Source organism: Pantherophis guttatus, chromosome 18 (genome assembly GCF_059756535.1).
Source record: "Pantherophis guttatus breed Tessera chromosome 18, ASM5975653v1, whole genome shotgun sequence".
NCBI classification, from domain to species: Eukaryota; Metazoa; Chordata; class Lepidosauria; order Squamata; family Colubridae; genus Pantherophis; species Pantherophis guttatus.
The window spans coordinates 12,936,768-12,958,295 of NC_142080.1; the positions used below are offsets into that span (position 1 = coordinate 12,936,768).

The following is a 21,528-nucleotide window of genomic DNA, read 5'->3' on the forward strand; positions in this document are numbered from 1 at the left end:
ATACGGCTGAATCATCCATTCCAGGAGAACCTCGAGAATGTCTGGCGTCATAAAGAAGTCTCCAACCTCCGGGTGATACAGCAGCTGAAGAAGAAGAGTGGAGATATGGAGCATTAGCCAAGCCAAGGAAGGGAACTGCCCCGAGAGCCTCGACTAAAGATGCCACTTTCAGCCCTTACGGGGAGAGAAAAAGAAAATACAGTCCTTGGTTAGTGACCACTGAAAGTCACAACGGCACTGACAAAAGAGATACGTCCATTTTTCAGACTTTCAGACCATTGTGGCATCCTCATGGTCATGTGATCGAAATTTGGGTACTTGCCGGTCCATATTTATGACGGTCGCAGTGTTTCGAGGTTACGTGATCCCTTTTGTGACCGTCTGATAGGCCAAGTCAATGGGGAAACCAGATTCACTAATTCATCAGATTGACCACCGTAAGAACTGCACTGCAGCGATTCACTTAACAACTGTGGCAAGGAAGGTCAAACAATGAGGCAAAACTTGCTTAAGAACTTTCGCTTAGCAACAGAAATTTGGGGCTCAGTTGTGGTCGTATATCGAGGAAAACTTTTAGACGGAAATCACTGAAAGATCTGGTTTATCCTAAGTATTCGACCACGGCATTGGCTTAAGGACTGCTGAAATCACTTAGTGACCACTGGAGGTTCTATGACAGTGATATGTCGAGGACTACAGTATGGCAAAAGGTAATGTAAATGATAGTTGTAAGAATACAAAACTGCCTATAATGCAAAGAGTAAAAGGAAATTGTGGTCATTGAGTCTTCCTTCCTTCCTCCCTCCCTCCCTCCCTCCCTCCCTTCTTTTCCCTCCCTCCCTCCCTTCTTTTCCCTCCCTCCCACCTTCCCCACCAACAACTTCTGGAGGGAAGCCCTTCCACCGATTAACAGACTAGCAGAAGACCTTGGAGACCCCCTGCTCAAGCAGCAGACCCTCTACAACAGGCACCCTCAAACTACGGCCCACGGGCAAAGAATAGGGCCCGCGGAGTGGTGTGATTAAGCCCCGCCCCTTGCCCCGCCCCTAACTGCCTTATCTCCCAGCGAGCCAGCTGCAAGGCCAGCTGAGGGCCAGCTGAGGGGTGATCTCGCCGGTGCAGCCTGGAAAAGCAGCTCTGGGCTTGTAAAGAACTCCTTCAAATTAAAAGTCTTTAAAACAATTTAAATGGGGGCTTAGGAAGGAGAAAGGCAAAAAAAATGAATCGGCCCCCTCTTTAAAACGTTGGAGGACCCCTGCTCTACAACCTCAGACCAATGGCTGTCCAGAATATTGGGGTGCATCCCAAGGTCTCCTCACCTCCGAGAAGAAAAGCTTCCCGATGGTCTTCTCTCTTAGATCGGGACGGGGCAGGTAGGTGTTGGCCTCTCTGAACATCACCTTCAGCCCCAGTTTAGAGAAGCTGACTAAGTTCCCAAAAGAGCAAATATGGAGAGCTCAGACGAGATCTGCTGGTTAGGGAGAAGAAAATCACCAAGCTAGAGAAATCATGATCTGAATTCAATTACTCAATGAATTACTCCATTTAGAGAATTTCTCACCCTCCCTCTCTTTCTCTCTCTTTCTCTCCCTCCCTCTCCCCCTCCCTCTCCCTCTCTCTCCACCTCCCTCTCTCTTTCCCTCTTTCTCTTTCTCCCTCCCTCCCTCTCTCCTCTTCCTCTCCCCTCCCTCTCCCCTCCCCTCCCTCTCCCCACTCTCTCTAGCTTTCTCTCTCTCTCTGCCTTTTCTTCTTCCTCTCCCTGTCCCCTCCCCTCCCTCTCCCACCCGCTGCCACTTGTAGCCAACCTCTTTTGTCTTTTAATTTCTTACAGGACCAGGAAGAAAATGGCTTCGAACAAACCATCAGGAGTCACCATCATGTCCCAGCATCTAACCTTCTCCAACTGACTGAACTCCTCCTGATAGCCGGCACATAATATTAAATTTTTGATGGCTTGCACTGCATTGCTAAATCATGAGGTTCATGAGGACTTCCTTGATGGGTCTGCCTTTTAGCGGCTTCTTGCTCTCCCATAAAATTTTAAAGGACTCGTCAGAGAGTTCTGAGAAGAAGAGACAGACAGAGATTGATGGGCAATTTGATGGGACAAGTCTTCTCAAAGCGAAGAGAGAAAAAAATGTGCTTAGACCAGACTGATCCTGAGGGAAGGGTCAAACGTGTCATAACTCTCGAGTCCCTGACCTTCATGTTCTTAGACAACCGTCTTGAGGAGGAACTTTGAACTCCATATATGGAATTGGAATTTTTTCCAATTCCATATATGGCGGAGGGGGTCAACTTATTTTCCAAAGCAGCAGAAGGCAGGAAGAGAAGCAACGGATGGAAGCTACTCATGGAGAGAAGCAGCCTGGAATTAAGGAGAAACTTCCTAACAGTGAGGACAATCAACCAGTGGAACTTCTTGCCACCAGAAGTTGTGAGTGCTTCATCACTGGAGGCTTTTAAGAAGAGACTGGATAGGCATTTGTCTGGGATTGTGTAGCATCTCCTTCTTGAGCAGGAGGTTGGACTAGAAGACCTTCAAGGTCCCTTCTGGCTGTGTTCTGATAGATAGATTGATTGATTGTGTGGGGTGGGCTGATGTGATGGGACAAGGCTGGTTCCATAGGTAGCCCAGCCCTGTAGCGCCTATACCTGGATATGAGGGAAGGACGGTGTCTGGTGAGCGTTTACTCCCCCGAGGCCTTTCCCTCTTGGGCCTCCTTGGAAAGGGAGGGGGCTCTTTCAGGCCAGGCTTCATCTCCCCCTGAGAAGCCTTCAGAGGAGTCCTGGCAGATGTCCTGCGCACCAAATCAGGGAGCACCAGCGCTGGAGGCTGAACCTTCTTCCTGACCTCCAATTGAACTGGGGAAGACGTCACAATCAGAGGCAAGGCCTCCATGGTTCTGGCTAAAGAACCGGATGGGTGGGAGCCAGAGAAGAGGACTTCCTGGTTGTCCCACTGACACAGGTCATTGTTGCTGATTTGTGACTCTGACTCCTTGCTGTCCTTCTTCAGGAAGGGAAGCTTTTTCAGCCTATGATCCATCCTGTTGTGAAGAGTGAGTGTTGGAACTGGAGTAGAGTAGAGTAGAGTAGAGTAGAGTAGAGTAGAGTAGAGTAGAGTAGAGTAGAGTAGAGTAGAATCGAATCGAATCGAATCGAATCGAATCGAATCGAATCGAATAGAATAGAATAGAATAGAATAGAATAGAATAGAATAGAATAGAATAGAATAGAATAGAATAGAATAGAATAGAATGAGCTGGAAGGGATCTTGGAGGGCTTCTGTTCCAGCCCCCTGTTCAAGCAGGAGAACCTATAGCATTTCGGATAAGTGGCTGTCTAGTTTCCACTCTAGGGATTCACTTAACAACGGTGGCAAGAAAGGTTGTAAAATGGGGCAAAACTCACTTAAGGACCGTCTCGCTTAGCAACCTCAATTTTGGCCTAGATTGTGATGGCAAGTCAAGGGTTGCTTGCGTTTCAGTTTCCTTGCAGACCATCCAGAATCTCTTCCTTTGTGAGATGGACAATCCTTTCACTTAGATGAAGAAAGAAAGAAAGTTTGTTTTGAAGGGGGGGGGCGATTTTGGTGATTCAATGCAGCTTCTGGTTTCAGAGCTGAGTTTGCTCCAGTTGCTTTAAACACCGGCAGCTCTTTAAATTTCGAGTTTCTTGGCCTCTTCAGCTTTGAACAACCTTCATGGCATCAGATCTCCCTACCGTCAGTTTTGCACCTAACCATTCCTTCTTTCTCACGGGGTTACACGGCACATCAAGGTGTCTGCGCTTTCTCCAGAGATTTGAGCTGCCATTCACTTGCTGAACGTTTTCTGGATTGGACACAAATAGTTTCATTACTGGAAGAGACTTTAGACATGAAATAAACGCTAATAAGTCAAACAACAATATGAGAGCGTGTTATGTTCAGGGTCCCAGCGTCTGTGAGAAATATACCCTATTAATAATGTCTTTGTGTATTTTGAATGCCTTCACTGAACTTAACTATCTGCTGTTTCCACGAGTCACAGCTATTGTCTTAATCAGTTGAACTTTGAACTGAGTAGAATTCTCCAATTATTTCAGAATAAGAGAGTTGGAAGGGACCTTGGAGGCCTTCTAGTCCAACCCCTAGCTCAGGCAGGTGACCCTACAATCATCTCAGACCAATCTCTTCTGAAAAGCTTCCAGTGTTGGAGTTTCAACTTCAGCTTCAACTTCTGGAGGCAAGTTGTCCCACTGGGTGAATGTTCTAACGGTCAGGAAATCTCTCCTTAGTTCTCGGTTGCTTCTCTCCTTGATGAGTTTCCACCCGTTGCTTCTTCTCCCGCCCCTTCTTCTTTGGGGCAGCCCCTGAGATATTGGAAGACTGCTATCCTGTCTCCCCTAGTCCTTCTCTTCATCAAACTAGACATAGCCGCCCTGAGTCTTCGGAGAGGGGCGGCATATAAATTCAATTGATTAAATTAAATTAAATTAAATTAAATTACCCAGTTCCTGCAACCGTTCTTCATATGTTTTCGCCTCCAGTGGTATTAAGACTTCACGGGCTCTTGATTCTCTCCCTCTGTTTACGCAGCCCAGAACTGTGTTGGCTTTTTTGGCAGCTGCTGCACACGGCTGGCTCCTATCTAAATGGTTGTCCACTAGGACTCCAAGACCCCTCTCACAGTCACCACTATTGAGCAAGGGACCACGTCTACGGTACCTGTGCATTTGGTTTTTCTTCCCTAAAAGTAGAACCTGGCTTTTTTCACTCTTGAATTTCATTTTGTTAGATAGCGCCCAATGTTCAAGATCTGTCAAGATCCTTCCGTATCTTGAGCCTATCTGCTGGAGTGTTGGCTATTCCTGCCAGCTTGGTGTCATCTGCAAATCTGATGAGTTCCCCATCTCTCCCCTCCCCACCTCTCCCACCAAGCCATCAGTGACCGTCTGATAGGCCAAGTCAATGGGGAAACCGGATTCACTTAAGAACCGTGTGACTAACTTAACAACTGCAGGTCGTACAGTGGGGCAAAACTTGCTGAAGAACTGTTTCGCTTAGCAGCAGAAATTTGGGGCTCAGTTGTGGTCGTAAGACGAGGACAATCTATAGAAGGAAATCACTGAAAGATCTTGTTTATCCTAAGTATTCGACCACGGCATTGGCTTAAGGACTGCTGCGATCACTTAGTGACCACTGGAGGTTCTATGACGGTCATATGTCGAGGAGTATACTATGGGAAAAGGTACTGTAAATGACAGTTGTAAAAATACAAAACTGCCTATAATGCAAAGAGTAAAAGGAATTTGGGGTCATTGAGTCTGCCTTCCTCCCTTCCTCCCATCCGCCCTCCCTCCCTCTGCTTCCTTCCTTCCTTCCTTCCTTCTTTCCTTCCTTCCTTCCTTCCTTCCTTCCTTCTTTCCATCCTTCCTTCCTCCCTCCCTCCCTCCCTCTGCTTCCTTCCTTCCTTCCATCCTTCCTTCCTTCCTTCCTTCCTTCCTTCCTTCCTTCCTACCTCCCTCACTCACTCACTCACTCACTCACTCACTCACTCACTCTCTCTGCTTCCTTCCTTCCTTCCATCCTTCCTTCTTTTCTTCCTCCCACCTTCCCCACCAACAACTTCTGGAGGGAAGCCCTTCCACCGATCAACAGACTAGCAGAAGACCTTGGAGACCCCCTGCTCAAGCAGCAGACCCTCTACAACAGGCACCCTCAAACTACGGCCCACGGGCAAAGAATACGGCCCGCGGGGTGGTGTGATTAAGCCCCGCCCCTTGCCCCGCCCCTAACTGCCTTATCTCCCAGCGAGCCAGCTGCAAGGCCAGCTGAGGGCCAGCTGAGGGGTGATCTCGCCGGTGCAGCCTGGAAAAGCAGCTCTGGGCTTGTAAAGAACTCCTTTAAATTAAAAGTCTTTAAAAACAATTTAAACGGGGGCTTAGGAAGGAGAAAGGCAAAAAAAAATGAATCGGCCCCCTGTTTAAAACGTTGGAGGACCCCTGCTCTACAACCTCAGACAAATGGCTGTCCAGAATATTGGGGTGCATCCCAAGGTCTCCTCACCTCCGAGAAGAAAACCTTCCCGATGGTCTTCTCTCTTAGATCGGGACGGGGCAGGTAGGTGTTGGCCTCTCTGAACATCACCTTCAGCTCCAGTTTAGAGAAGCTGACTAAATTCCCAAAAGAGCAAATATGGAGAGCTCAGACGAGATCTGCTGGTTAGGGAGAAGAAAATCACCAAGCTAGAGAAACCATGATGTGAATTCAATTACTCAATGAATTACTCCATTTAGAGAATTCCTCACCCTCCCTCTCGCCTCCCACTCTCTCTCACCCCCCCTCTCTCTTTTTCACTCTTCCCTTCCCTCCCTTTCTTCCCCTCTAACCTTTCCTCTCCCTCACTTTCGCCTTCTGTGTCTCCCTCCCTCCTTCTTTCTCTCCCTCTCCCCTCCCTGAGACTGATTTCTAGGATCTTCCCCAATAATTCCAAACACAGGATGCAGTGAACCAATTCTCTTTATTGATCAACGTTTCTATTACAGGTATTTAGCTGGAAGTGGCCCCTGGACTCCTGGACCATGACTTAAGTACCTGGGAGGCGGAGCTAAGGTAAGGAGGGGTCAGGGGAGGATCCAGGTGGATGTAGAGTTAACCCTTATCATACCTGGGATGGTGAATGGTGGGCATTTATACATAACAAATCCCCCTCTAAATGCCCAACAGTTGGACCTGTTACAGAATCCATGGATCAGGCCCAATAACTGGCACGAGTCAATCATTTGAATAAGTCTCTTTTATTTACAGGTTCATCATTACGTCACATACTGCATCTGGAAGTGGAAGTCGGGGAAGAGTGTGTCTACTTTTTATACTTGTGGGCGGAGATTCAGGTAAGGAGTGGTCAGTGGGTGGTACTGACCAAGTGAGTATTGTAGTTAACCCCTGCACTACTGTGTCCCTGTTGACCCCTGGCATGAGTAAGGCATTTATTTCTGACAAATCCCCCTCTAAATGCCTGACCTGTGGCTGTGGATCTGACTGTTTAAATGGTGCCCAAGGGCGGATATTGAGTTTGGATACCAGGTGTGAGTGTTGCCTGCCCTGTAGTGGTTTCGTGAGTATGTCTGCAGTCTGTTCTTCTGTGTCGCAATGTATGGCCTTTACAAATCCGATTTTAGAGAGCTGTCTCACATGCTTGTACTTTATGTCAATATGCCTGGATCTCTGCCCTACCGCGTCGGCCATGGAGATTTCTATAGCGGCCTTGTTGTCTTCGTAGATGTTTATCGGATACGCAGGTTTGCACCACACACTGGCGAGTAGGTCGTCAAACCAGATGAGGTTGTTTGCGGCCTTGGATAGGCATATGTACTCCGCCTCTGTGGTTGAAGTGGCCACTAAGTTTTGCTTACCCATGTACCAATGCACCGGACTATTGTTCAAGTAGAATACGTATCCTGATGTGCTTTTCCAGCTTTTGGTGTCACCGGCCCAGTCAGCATCAGCATAGCAGGAGAGGACGGGCTCATTGGACGGCTCTGGTTCTAGGACTAGACATGCGTCGGCACTTTGCTTCAGGTACCTCAGTACCCTCTTTACAGCGTCCCAGTGGTACATGGTGGGTTTGCCTATGTGCCTGGACAATAGATTAACTGATAATGCAATATCTGGCCTGGTCCAGTTGGCGATATATAAAAGAGAGCCTATGACTGACCTGTACAGTGTGTTGTCTTCAAACTCGGGTGATTCACCATGTGTATTTTTTAGGAAGTCCGGCTGCATGGGTGATTCACACCCCTTGGCATCTGCCATGTTGCATTTGTGTAGTATTTCTTCTATCTTTTCTTTCTGGGACAGTTGAAAGCCCTTAGGTGTTTCGTTGACCTGCACGCCTAGGTATCTGTTTATTTTCCCTAGGTATTTTAATGTGAAGTGTTCACTTAGTTTACTGGCGAAGGCGTTGCGGTTCCCTTCGTGTTTACTGATGTAAAGTATGTCGTCCACGTAGACTAGGATGTATTCTGGTGAATCCCCCTCTCTCCTAGTGAAAAAACAGTTGTCGGCTATGGTTGCTGTAAATCCCATTGACTTCAGGACCTCAACCAGGCACTCATACCAGCGTTTGCCGGATTGTTTCAGTCCATATAGGTTTTTGTGAAGTAGCCAGGTGTCCCCCCCTGTTGGTCTCTTTACTGTGTGGTGCCCTAACGTATATTTCCTTATCTAGGTTGGCATGCAGGTAAGCTGTCTATACATTGAACTGATGTACCTCTAGTCCTAGCAGGGAAGCGATGACCAGGGCACTCTTGACACTTTCAGTCCTTACAGTTGGTGAGTAAGTGTCAGTGTAGTCTTCTGGGAACCTCTGGGCAAATCCCTGGGCAACCAGCCTAGCCTTGTACAGGTTTTGGCCACCCTCCAGGTTCTTGATTTTGAAGATCCACCTGGTACCTATCGTATTTTTGCCCTCTGGAACCTCGGCTGGAATGTAAACTTCTAGCTCTCTCAGACTGTCCATTTCCTTGGCCATGGCTGATTCCCATTTCGACCTCTCCTCTTGTGGTAGTCTCAATACCTCTTCATATGAGTTAGGTGTGATATGGTTCGTGTGTATGTGCATCACATAGTCATTTAACCTTCTTGGTAATTGGTTCCTGGTTGATCTGACTGGCCTATCTGTCGTTTGTTCGGTGTCATGTAAGTACCTGGCTTCCTTTTGTGTTAGTGAGTCTACACTTATCTTGGGGTGATTCCCTTTCCATTCCTCAACCTTGATGCCTTGGAGCTTGGGTTTGTGTTCCTTCCTTTCCTGTCTATCTGCCGTTTCGTGTTTATCTTGCACTTGCTCGTCTGGCCTAGTCTCCTGCCTGGTGGATACCTCGTTGAGGTGTATCCTGGACCAGTTAGCTTGTTCATGGAATACCGCTGTCCTAGAGATCACGAATCTGTCGTTATTGTCCACAAATCTGAACCCCTTGGTACCTGGCTCGTACCCCATAAATCTCAGTCTCCTGGATACTTTGTCCCCCTTCCTGCGCAGCTGTTTGGGTATATGGACATCAGCAGTTACGCCGAATACATGTAGGTGTGCTATCTGTGGTTTTTTGTTGTACATGAGTTCGTATGACGTTTTGTCTATTACACTGGACCAGGTTCTGTTGAGTGTGTAGTTTGAGTAAACTAAGGCCTCAGACCAAAAATGTTGACCAATTCCCGCGTCCTCTAAAGCGCACCTGATCATAGTCTGTAGCGTGGAATTTCGTCGTTCTACGACACCGTTCTGAAAGGCCGAGAACGGGGACGACGTAAAGTGAAGCACGCCTTTGGATCTGAGCCAATGATAGAAATCCTTTGACAGGAACTCAGATCCTCTGTCTGTCATGATTTGTTTGATTTGTGTGTTGTTTTGAGTCTCTATCCTTTTGTAGAACTCTTTGAATTTTTGGAAGGCCTCATCCTTTCGTTTTAGAGTATAGACGAAGCCATAACGACTATAATCGTCTACGATGGTGAGAAAGTATCTTTTCTTGTATTTGATGGATGGCCTTAGGGGCCCCACCAGATCCATATGGACTAAATTGAATACTTGTTTGGTGGCGCGTGAGGATTTCTTAGGTCTGGGTTTGACCTTTAGCTTAGAACATTAGCACACCGAGCACTCGAGGTAATTTTCACAACTCTTTATTTTGACGCCCTCGGTACAGTTGGCCATTTTTTGGATTACGGGGAAACTGGCGTGCCCTAGTCTCCGGTGTAGTAAGTGAACACAGTCGTCGTGCATGAGTTTGCCTATCGATGGCCTTCCCTGGGTGTGTTTGGTGGAGTGTGTTTCATGTGTCATGTTCTCCTCACTCTCTGTCTCTCTCTCATTCACCTGTTCTTCCTCAGCTTTGTCCTGGTTAGTGTCCTTCGTGTATTCTGAGTTGGTGTATATGCTGGGTGTGTTATTCTCATGGAATGTTATGTATGGTAGCCCTTGCTTGATTGTCACTCTACCTACTCCCTCTCTACCCTTGCTGACGTGAGCCTTCCCTTCTGCAAAGGTTACCTTGATCCCTGATTCTTCACTGAGTTTTAATGCAGCCAATATGTTGTGGGGTATCTCCGGGACCAGTAATACCCCCTCTATTTTCCCTATGCCTGGTAGCGTAACTACCCCCCTGCCTGTTACCTTAACCTCGCTTTGGTTTGCAACCTTGATTGAAAAATTCTCCTCTGTGAATGAGGAGAGCAGTTTTTGGTTATAGGTCGTGTGGTTGGAGGCCCCAGAATCCAGAAGCCACGAATTGGCCTCCCCATCCTGACATGTTATGTGGGTGCGCTCCCCTATCCCATATAATGATCCTGTTCTGCTGTCACGTGAACTATCCCTGTTCCCCCTCCTGTCTCTGGGATTGGGTGAGTCCCTGCGTCTGTACCTCTCTTCAGAAGTGTGTCTCTCTGTCTGTCTGAACCTATGTTCCGGTCTGCTTCTCTCTCTGTGGTTCTTGGGGCAGTCTCTCTTGAGATGTCCCCTTGACCCGCAGCTATAGCACTCTGTTACGCCATGCTGCCTGTCTTGGAAGGCTACTTTCTTTTCATGTTTATGTTCTCTGGAGGGACCAGAGCGGCTCCTTTTCAGATTGTCTTCAGCGATCAGTTTGTTAGACAGCTTCTCAACGGACAGGAGGCCTAGACTAACAGTATCTAAGTGTGCTAAGAAGCTGTCCCATGAGTGATCTAAAGAGTTAATTATTACACTCTTCATGATCTGATCTGATATGACTTCCCCCCTAAGGTGTAGTTCTGCCCTGGTAGCGTTTAGGGACACCAGGTGCTCGCTTATGGGGGTCCCCGGTTTGACTCTGGCAGAGAAGAAATCTTTGGAAATCTGGGTAGTGGTTGCCACACTTTCACTGTAAAATAACCCAAACATTTTTTGTATGATTTCTGACACAGTGAGATTGTGACCAATGCTATGGTAAATTGTGGGAGATATGCTAGAAATTAAAAGGTAAAATGCCCTATGGTGCAATACAGTCCAACTCTAAAGTCCATGGTCTCTCTGGGGGGGTCATTAATAAAATGTGACATGTTTTCTTTTAGGAACACCACCTGAAGCTGCTGTGACCACTCTAGGATATTGCCCCAATCCATCCTCAACTTTGGAAAGTCACTTGGTAAGTTCCCAGCATTATTTGTAAAATTACTTACTGCAGGCTGCTGTCCATGGTTCTTTATGTGCCTATAACAGCAGTACGGCATGGGAATGCTTGCCGGCAGTTTAAAAGTCCCTCTCTGTAATTTTTTTCTTTTTTCTTCCTCTAGGTGAAACAGCGCATGCGCGAAGTCCATTTCAGCTCTGCCGTTGTCGTGGAAGGACCTGTTCATTGCAGCTCCAGCGTAGAGGTCTCTATCTGTCGGGTAGGCCTCGGCTTCGGTCTTGGGGGTCCAGGTGTGCTCCGGAAGGTGTCGTCTTGCAGCGGCTTCGTCAAAGTGAAGATCCTGATGGCGTTGGAGTCCCGGCGACAAATGCAGATAGCTGCCCCAATCCCTGCGTTCTGGGGTGCGTGGCCTGGGCGATCGGAGGCGCGGTGTCCTTGGGGTGCGTAGGGGGGTTGGCGCGCTGGCATGGGCATCGGTAGTCCTCGGGTGGGTGTTCTGGTGCCCCTCTCCTCGCTTTCCTTTTTGCTTGGGCCCCTCCGGTTCCCCTTTTGCGATTTTGAGGCCTGGGCTGAAGGCGGCGGCAAGGGTCTTCATGGCCTTATCGACTTGCCACTTGGTCGGGGTGCATCTGGAATCCGAATCGGATTCTGTCCCCTCACCCCGGTCGCTTTCTTCGCCGCTTAGGGTCGGGTATTTTTCGCGCGCCGGCCATTTTGAATTCTGGCTACCGATTGGATGGGAGTCGGCCATCTTGTCCGACCACGTGGTCAAATATGGCCGCCGTTTCAAATTTTGAGCGGGGCTTCGGGGCTCGGTGACTGCTGTGGGGTCTTTTTGGGGCGATCCACTCACCGAGTTCAGCTTTTCGAGCTCCGGATCCTAGTCTTCCTCGCTCCTCGCCACATTGCGGTCCATTATGAAGCTTCGCAGGTCCGCGAGAAGGTTCTTGTCGCTGGCTCGCTCCTTTAGTAATCATAGGACGTCGAGTCGTAGTCTTTCTTCCTCCCGGTCATCATGGTCTGCTATTTTTCCTTCCTTTCTTGACCTCCCCCTTTTCTTCTGTTGCGGTGGCCTTGGGGTCGATCGAGGTTTCTGCCTTCCCTGGCGATCCCGCTGGGTTGCCCTCTCGTCGTCGCCATCTCGTTGGCAGCGATGTGTCCTCATTGCGTGATCGGGAGTTATTGGGCCATAAAACCATCCTCTGCTACCATATTGTTACAGAATCCATGGATCAGGCCCAATAACTGGCACGAGTCAATCATTTGAATAAGTCTCTTTTATTTACAGGTTCATCATTACATCACATACTGCATCTGGAAGTGGAAGTCGGGGAAGAGTGTGTCTACTTTTTATACTTGTGGGCAGAGATTCAGGTAAGGAGTGGTCAGTGGGTGGTACTGACCAAGTGAGTATTGTAGTTAACCCCTGCACTACTGTGTCCCTGTTGACCCCTGGCATGAGTAAGGCATTTATTTCTGACAGGACCTGCTTGCGTATTCTGTACCCGTACCCCTAATTTAGTCGTAAGGTAGGCATGTTGTTTGCTGGGTAGAGGTTTGGTCAGGATGTCTGCGGCTTGCTCGGCGGTCTCACAATGTACAGCCTTAATAAAACCAATGTTTGTTAATTCTCTGACATGTTTGTGCTTAATGTCTATATGTGTGGACCTTTGGCCTACTGCTTCTGCCATGGATATGTCTATGGCTGCTTTGTTGTCCTCATGTATTACTATCGGGTAGGCCGATTCATTCATCTTTTGTACCATTGGAAAACTAGCGTGGCCTAGTTTTCTGTGTAGTAAGTGGGCGCACCCATCATGAATGGGTTTGCCAATATGTGGTTTCCCTTTGTGTGTTGTGTTTGTGGTGGGTTTGCCTCCTGCGGTGTGTTCTCCTTCACCCCCTCTATTTTCTGTGGGCATGCTTGTCCCTTTCTCGTTACTTTCTGAGTTAGTGTTTGAGTGCTCTTGGGGCACTAAGTAGGATAGTCCCCCTTCTATGATGATCTTTCCTATGCTTCTCTTTCCTTTGGTCATATATGCTTTCCCTTCCCTGAAGGTTGTCTCAATGCCCAAGTCTTTACTTAGTTTGAGTGTTGCTAATATATTGTGGGGTATTTCTGGGATGAATAGTACCCCCTCTATCTTCCCTATTCCATCTATGTGTGCGCTCCCTTCTCCTTTCACCAATACCTTGTTCTGGTTGGCTACATTGATGTGGTATTCCTTAGGTGTGAATGCCTCCAGTATGTTCCTATTGTTGGTGGTGTGATTGGTGGCTCCTGAGTCAATGAACCATGTGTTCCTTCCTTTTGCCTGGGTGTTTGGGTGTTGGTGGTCTCTAAGTTCGTATAGTGACCCAGTCTGACTATCCCTGGAGCTATCCCTATATCCTCTCCTGTCCCTGGGGTTGGGTGAGTCCCTGTGCCTGAACCTGCTTTCTGGGGAGCGCCTGTCTGAGTAACCTGGTTTGCGGCCTTGCCTTTCCCTATGGTAGCTGTGGTCCCTGTCCCTCTGGTTTCTGGGCAATCTCTCCTATAGTGATTCCTAGACCCACAGTTAAAACATTCTGGCTTATCTTGGTCCCTGGTCTGGAAGTCTACCCTTTTTGTTGGTCTGCTTTCCCTGAGGCTTGATGAGCGTTCCCTTCTCAGGCTGTCCTCCGCAATCAGCCTGTTGGATAACGTCTCTAAAGAGAGGTGCTCTATGTTGAGACTATCCAGTTGCATGATAAAGTTCTCCCAACTGGGGTTTAGGGAGTTTATGATGATGCTTTTCATGATATTATCAGAAATGGTTTCCCCCCTTTGTATGAGTTCTGCCCTGGTGGTGTTTAGCTTGAGTACATGTTCCCCCATGGGTGTCCCTGCCTTATGCCTGGCTGAGTAAAATTCCCTGGATATTTTGGTTGTAGTGGCTGCACTCTTACTGTAAAATAAATTAAGTATTTTTTGTAGTATCTCTGCCACGGTTAAGTGGCGGCCAAGACTGGGGTAAATGCTGGGTGACAAGCTAGACATTAGCAGATAGTAAGCCCTGTGGTGCAAACAGTCAATCTCAAAAGTCCATGGCTTCTTGGGTGGGTCATCAAATAAATACAACATATTTTCTTTCAGAAAAGCAATCTGTAGTTGGTGGTACCACTCCAAAAGATTGGCCCCATCTAATTTCAATTTGTAATTGTCAGCAGTAAAAGTTATATTACTTACAGTCTGGTGCTGTCCATGGTTCTTTATGTGAGTGAACTCACAATATGCTGGGGGAATGCTTGTTGCCAGTCTGAACTGACTTATCTCTATGTTCCTTGTACTTATCTCTATGTTCCTTGTACTTATCTCTATGTTCCTTGTACTTCCTGTAGTTGGCGACTGGGCATGCGCGAGGCTCATTTCTCGCCGGAGGTCATCTGGTGAGGAGCTCCTTATTGCTGCTCTCAGGCCTAGGCCTAGGCCTGCTGGTGGGGGGCTGGGCTCGCTCCTGGCGGGCCCGTAGCCCTCCCTGGGCGTCGGATGCCATGGCTGGGCCCCTGCATCTTGGGCGAAGGCTGGAAGAAGGCGAGGAGGTGAGGCGGTCGCAGGTCGAGGATCCCTGGAGACGGTGGCGGCGGCTGTCGTAAGTCGAGGATCTCCCGGATTCGGCGGCACGGTAGCGGCGGTGTCAGGTATGCTTCCTTCAATATCCAGGAAAGAAAAACCCAAACTCAATCATTTTAAAGAGCTTAGTACTTTTACTGAATATGAAATGATCGCAACCCAGGTAAAGCTGGAAGTGAGCAAAATGGGCGAAATAGCATCTACTAAGCTTCTCCCCCCCCCATGTCCATTGACCATCATCCAATCCAAAGGTCTCCCAAAGGTCAGGTGGCATCACGTCTGGCAACGTCATTCATCAGGAATGTAGGGCAGTTGGTCAGCCGGCCCCTTTGGAGATTCATTTTCGTTTCTTGGGAAGACACGTCCTACAATGGAAAAAACACCTCCTGCACCTTCCCCCCCTTCGCCCCCTTTACTAGTCCCTCCCCCCGTTTCTTATGGCAGCTGAAGCAGGCAAAGCTGAGGCTGACATTCGGCCCCTCTTGCAGAAGAGAAGTTATTCCTAAATAAGAGAAAGGGAAAAAAGAGAGAAACAGAATATATACAATAATTATGGTTTATCTGGGTATTTGGTATAGAATTGCTGTATTTTCTTGGGAGCTCGGACATCCCGTTTATTCACCCATTCAGCCTGAGACAAAGGGAAATGTTTCCAGGCTATCAGATATTGGACTTTACCATGGTGTTTCCTAGAGTCCAAGATTTCCTTAACTTCAAAATGTTGCTCCCCCTCTATGAGAATGGGAATTGGAGGGGTGCTTTGATCAGCCCTCAGGGCAGATGAGTGTTCAGGTTTTAATAAACTAACATGAAATACAGGATGTATACGTCTCAACGTTTTTGGCAATTCCAATTCAACTGTTACTGGATTAATCAGTCTAATCACACGAAATGGTCCTACATACTTAGGGCCAGTTTTTTCGACTTCTGGGTAGTCTGTAAATATTTAGTAGATAAATAAACTTTATCACCCACTTTATAAATGTGAGCTGGGGACCTTTTCTTATCGGCTTGCGCCTTATGGGCCCGGTGTGCCTCATCTAATGCCTTCCGAGTCACTGCCCATGTGCTCTTTAATTGTTCAATCCAATCCATCAAAGAGGGATTCTGGGGATCATCTTGTGGTAGCTCGGGAATGGGTACGAAATCCTGGCCCGAAGCGACCTTAAAAGGAGTGAATCCGGTGCTACTGTGTACGGAATTATTATATGCCACCTCTGCAAATGGCAACAAGTCTACCCAATTGTCTTGCTGGTAATTTACGTAACACCTCAGGTATTGTTCTAGAACCCCATTGGTTCTTTCATAGGCCCCATTTGTCTGAGGGTGGTGACTGGAACTCAACCCCTGAGCGGAGCCTATCAACTTCAAAAACTCTGTCCAGAAACTGGAAGTAAATTGCACACCCCTTGGAGATCCATGTAGCCGGTAAGTCTGCCGAATAAACAGTTTTGCAAGGGTTTTTGCTGAAGGGATCTTTGAGCAACGGATGAAATGTACTTGTTTGGAAAACAAATCAGTTACTACCCAAATGACAGTGCAGCCTTCACTCTCTGGTAAGTCCACAATAAAATCCATAGATATTTCCTTCCATGGGGCATTCGGTCTGGCCATTACCTTGCAGTAATCCAGGGGGTTTTCCTGGAGGTGCAGGCCACCAAAATTGTCTCTTAACAAGATGTAGAGTCTTGACAAACGCAAAGTGTCCCGCGGCCTTGGCATCATGAGCATATTTCAATACGGTTGTTCTTAATGTGGTCGGAACATACAATTTCGATCCAACCCAAGCTAGTCCGTCACAAAGTGTGCATTCATTCGAGTGGTTCTTAAACCACTCGTCAGTTTTTAGCGCTTCTCGCAATTTTTCGAGTAAATCCCCCAAGAGTTCTGGTTCGGGTTTTCCCTGCGCTCTGGTAGTGACAGGTGTTGCCAATTGTGTCGAGGGGATCATAGGTTGAACCACCTCCTTCTTGATGCTGTTATACTGCGGCAATCTGGAAAGTGCGTCCGCCATGAAGTTCTTTCCACCAGGAAGATAACGTAGGGTGAAATTGAAACGATTGAAATGTTGGGCCCAACGAGCGTGTTTTGGTGATAGTTTGTGTGGTGTTTTTAATGCCTCTAAATTCTTGTGATCAGTCCACACTTCGAAAGGGTGTTTTGCCCCTTCTAAAAATTGTCTCCATGTTAACAGCGCCCATCTAACTGCAAACGCCTCTTTCTCCCATATGGCCCATCTCCTTTCCGTTTCTGATAGTTTACGGGACGTGTAAGCACAGGGTTGTAATATCCCGTTCTCATTCTTTTGCAAGAGTATTGCTCCTACAGCTACGTCACTGGCGTCAGCTTGTACTACAAAAGGTTGTTCCATGTCGGGGTGTTTGAGCACTGGTTCAGCCGCAAACAGCTGTTTCAATTTTTCAAAAGTGGCTTGACAGTCCATAGTCCATTCTAGTGGTTTCGAGGGTTTGGGCTCTACTTCCCCTTTCCTTTTTAGCAAGTCTGTAATTGGTAGTGCGGTTTCTTATGGCAGCTGAAGCAGGCAAAACTGAGGCTGACAGGCAGTGGATCCTGGGCGATGTTGGAGGACCTCCGGATGGGCCAGGAAGCCTGGTGGAGGCCGCGTGGTTGGTGAGTCATTGTTTCTTCTCCTCATTCCGCGGCCTAGGGAAGTTGGTGCGGCGGGTGGCGAGAGCGAATCCTGCAGGTATTCAGTCCTGCAGGCGGCTGGGTCTTGGGTGTAGTTTTTGGGGTGCGTTGTCCCACGTGGTGTCTGCTGGCGTGCTGCAAGAGTTCCGGTGGCTACCCTGCTGCTCTTTTGGGGGTGCTGAGCGTCGGTTTGTTTCTTCCTGGCTCCTGGGGACTTGAGTGCTGAGCCGAGTGCTGCAGCCAGGTTTTCGATCGTTTCGTCTGCTTCGGGCTCGATGGGTGAGCCCCCGCAGGCTTGTGATCTTGCTTGGGTGCTGTTTTGGGGGTCTTCCCCAGCGAAGTTGGGGTTCTCGCTGTTTCCCGCCATTCGATTTGAATCTCGGCTTCCCATTGGCTGTTGGCCATTCCAAGTTGGCCACCAAGAGCATGGCGCGGAAATGAAATCCTCTACGTCCGGAGCTTCAGCTTGGGGATACCTTCCTCTTGCCGGGCTGAGGATTTCTTCTCTCTGTTGCTGGGTGCTCATCGCTGCTCCATTGCTTTCGAGTAGGCTTTGGAGTTTCGCGATGAGCTCCTCTTTGCTGGCAGTCGCTTCCATCATCCCCAGGATGGTGGATCGGAATTCTTCGTTGCTTGGTGGCTCTGCCCTTTCGCAGTAGTAGGTTTCTTCTCTTGGCCCTTCGTCCCTGAGTTGTGGACTCGGGTTGTAGTCTCCATCACCTTCAGTTGTGGTGGTCCTTGCTGTGGCACCTTCGAGAGCCTGCAGTTCTTTCATCTGTTTGATGTAGGCTCTGGTGGCCATTCTTTTCTCTGCCTCTGTCTGGGTTCTTGATTCTGCCATCTCTGTGAGTTGCGGGTAAACCGTCCTCTGCTACCAACCTGTGACTGATTTCTAGGATCTTACCCAATAACTCCAAACACAGGATGCAGTGAACCAATTCTCTTTATTGATCAATGTTTCTATTACAGGTATTTAGCTGGAAGTGGCCCCTGGACGCCTGGACCATGTCTTAAGTACCTGGGAGGCGGAGCTAAGGTAAGGAGGGGTCAGGGGAGGATCTAGGTGGATGTAGAGTTAACCCTTATCATACCTGGGATGGTGAATGGTGGGCATTTATACATAACAGAACCAGCCTATGCCAGTCTTCAAAGCCCTGAAACCTCATTGAACATCAGTTAACTCTCCATTCGTATTTGTCTTTATCTCCCCTCCCATTTGTGTTTCCTTATTTATTTATTTTATTAAATTTCTATACCGCCCTTCTCCTGAAGGACTCAGGGCGGTGAACAGCCAGAAGATAAAACACAGAGATACAAAAATTTAAAATAGATTAAAAACGAATTAAATAATTTGGCTGAATTTAAAATACCCCATAATTTAAACAGATTAAAATTTGTATTTAAAATTTATATTTAAAAGGGGAGAAGATTTAGGCCAGGCCAGCTTGATGAAAGAAAAACGTTTTAAGCGTTTTTGCAGGACTAACATCTCTGAAAAAGGGGGCAGAATGTCAGAACTGCAATCTTCAACTTGGCACTTCACTGGCGTCCTGCCACCAATTGTTAGGGGAGAGGATGGAGGCAATTGTCACGGACAGGGTAGAGTTGGCCTACAGGGAGGGCGTGTAACAGGCTTCAAAGAAACCACAGGTGTGAGAACCAGCCTGTTCCAGTCTTCAAGTCCACAAAGCCTGAGAAAAGAATGCAAACTTCACCAAGAGGCACCAAACATCTGAGCGGTTCCCCAAACACCTCCTCGGCACACCATTGGTTGAAGACGGACCGGTCGGGGTGGGTGGATGGGATGGTGAGAAGGGGAGAAATTTGCAAATTTTTGACCAGGAGCTTTAGTTCTAGCCGGCTTTTGCTGCAACCACTAATTCCTCTTTTAAAAACCTATCACTTCAACCAAGTGACACTTCAACCAAGTGTCCGGGAGGATCCCGGATCTGCGCACCTTCCGTCATGCGCTTAAAACATTTTTATTTCATCAAGCTGGCCTGGCCTAAATCTTCTCCTCTTTTAAATTTAAATTTTAAATACAAATTTTAATCTGTTTAATTATGGGGTATTTTAAAATTCAGCCAAATTATTTAATTCGTTTTAATCTATTTTAAATTTTGTATCTCTGTGTTTTATCTTCTGGCTGTTCACCGCCCTGAGTCCTTCGGGAGAAGGGCGGTATAGAAATTTAATAAAATAAATTGTTGCAATATTTTCAGGATCAGACTCAATAAGATTAGCAAGAGTTAAAGGTTTAACTATATATTCTTTTATTTACAATAGGCATTCTATATTCACTGAATATTCACAGATAGAAGCAAGGGAAAGGGTGTAGGTGGCTCCTTATATATACAATGGGTGGAGCTATAAGTGGGAGTGGTGAATTATGAATACATTAAGAAGTGAAGAATAAGTTAACCCCTGATACCCTGTTTGTACACTATTTACACATTAGAGAATAAGGCATTTACATCTGACAAATCCCCCTCTAAATGCCGATTCGTTATACAGCACCAGTTACACTCAGATTCAGGACAATACAAAACATACAACTTAGAGGTTAAATATTTGTGCTGCTTAGAAGGTAAAGGCTTTGTCAATATATCAGCTAATTGTTCTGAAGTATCGCAATGCACTGCTTTAATAAATCCATCCTGAGATAATTGTCTCACATGTTTAAATTTTATATCTATATGTCTGGACCTTTGTCCAATGGCATCAGATCTAGATATTTCAATGGCTGCTTTATTGTCTTCATGCATAACAAAAGGTAAAGCAGGTTTTTTCCAAACATCTGAAATTAAATCATTAAACCATACAAGGTTATTTGCGGCTTTGGATAAACAAACATATTCCGCTTCAGTCGTTGAAGTGGCCACTAGTTCTTGTTTACCAGTGTACCAGTAAACTGGACAGTCATTTAAGAGAAATACATAACCAGATGTGCTTTTTCTGCATGAGATGTCTCCAGCCCAGTCTGCATCTGCATAACACGTAAGCTTTGGTTCTTTATTATCATTAGGTTCTAACATTAAACAAAAGTCTAGTGTACTTTTTAGATATCTTAAAATTCTTTTAACAGCTTCCCAGTGATACATTGTTGGTTTGCTGACATGCCTGGATAATAAATTGAGTGGTAAAGCGATATCTGGTCTAGTCCAATTAGATATATAAAGGAGTGAACCTATGATTGATCTATAAAATGTGTTGTCCTTGAATTCGGGAGAAGATTCATCAGTATTTCTTAGAAAGTCAGTTTGCATAGGAGTATCACAAGGTTTGGCATTGTTTAAATTGCATTTATTTAAAAGTTCTATGATCTTATCTCTCTGGGTAAGTTTGAATCCCCTTTTTGTCTTATTAATTTGGACACCAAGGTATTTGTTTACCTTGCCTAAAGATTTCAACGAGAAATGCTCATTTAATTTAGTTACAAAAGTTTCTCTTCTCTCTTTATGTTTTCCTATGTATAAAATGTCATGCACATAAATCAATACAAATTCAATGTAATCATCACCCCTCTTGACAAAGAAACAATTATCAGCAGTGGTAGCGTTGAAGTCCATAGTCTTAAGTACTTTTACTAAACAATCATACCACCGTTTACCAGATTGTTTTAGCCCGTATAAACTCTTGTTTAACAACCAAGTCTCATTTCTGTTTGTGTATTGACTGTGAGGTGCTCTTACGTATATTTCCTTATCTAGTTTTGCGTGTAGGTATGCAGTCTGTATGTCATATTGGAATACATCAAGGTTGAGTGCTGATGCTACCACTAGAGCTGTTTTGACACTCTCTGTTCTTACAGTGGGGGAATACGTGTCAGTATAGTCCTCCGGATATTTCTGTGCATAACCCTGTGCAACTAATCTAGCTTTGTATAGAGTATTGCCTCCCTCTAAATTCTTAATTTTATATATCCACCTGGTACCAATAATTGTTTTATCTTTAGGTGCAATTGCAGGTGTAAATACATTTAATCCTTGTAAACTTTCCATCTCTTTCTTCATTGCTAATTCCCATTTTTCTTTTTCTTCGCGAGGAAGTTTTAGCACTTCCTCATATGTATTAGGTGTTGTTGGTTCACCATCCATATGCATTACATAATCCTTGTATTTATTTGGCATTTGATTTCTGGTGCTTCTAATGAT

General features: G+C 46.5%; 1 protein-coding gene across 1 annotated transcript; it reads left to right on the forward strand.

Annotated features, from left to right (window-relative positions):
• Window positions 1–152: 152 nt before the first annotated feature.
• LOC148111605 (uncharacterized) lies at window positions 153–14,748 on the forward strand. Its single transcript, XM_087881185.1, has 5 exons — window positions 153–710; window positions 6,794–6,879; window positions 11,075–11,148; window positions 11,297–11,534; window positions 14,570–14,748. The coding sequence occupies exons 1-5, from the start codon at window positions 673–675 to the stop codon at window positions 14,746–14,748; spliced, it is 615 nt and encodes a 204-aa protein (XP_087737311.1). The 5' UTR covers window positions 153–672.
• The last annotated feature ends 6,780 nt before the right edge of the window (window positions 14,749–21,528 follow it).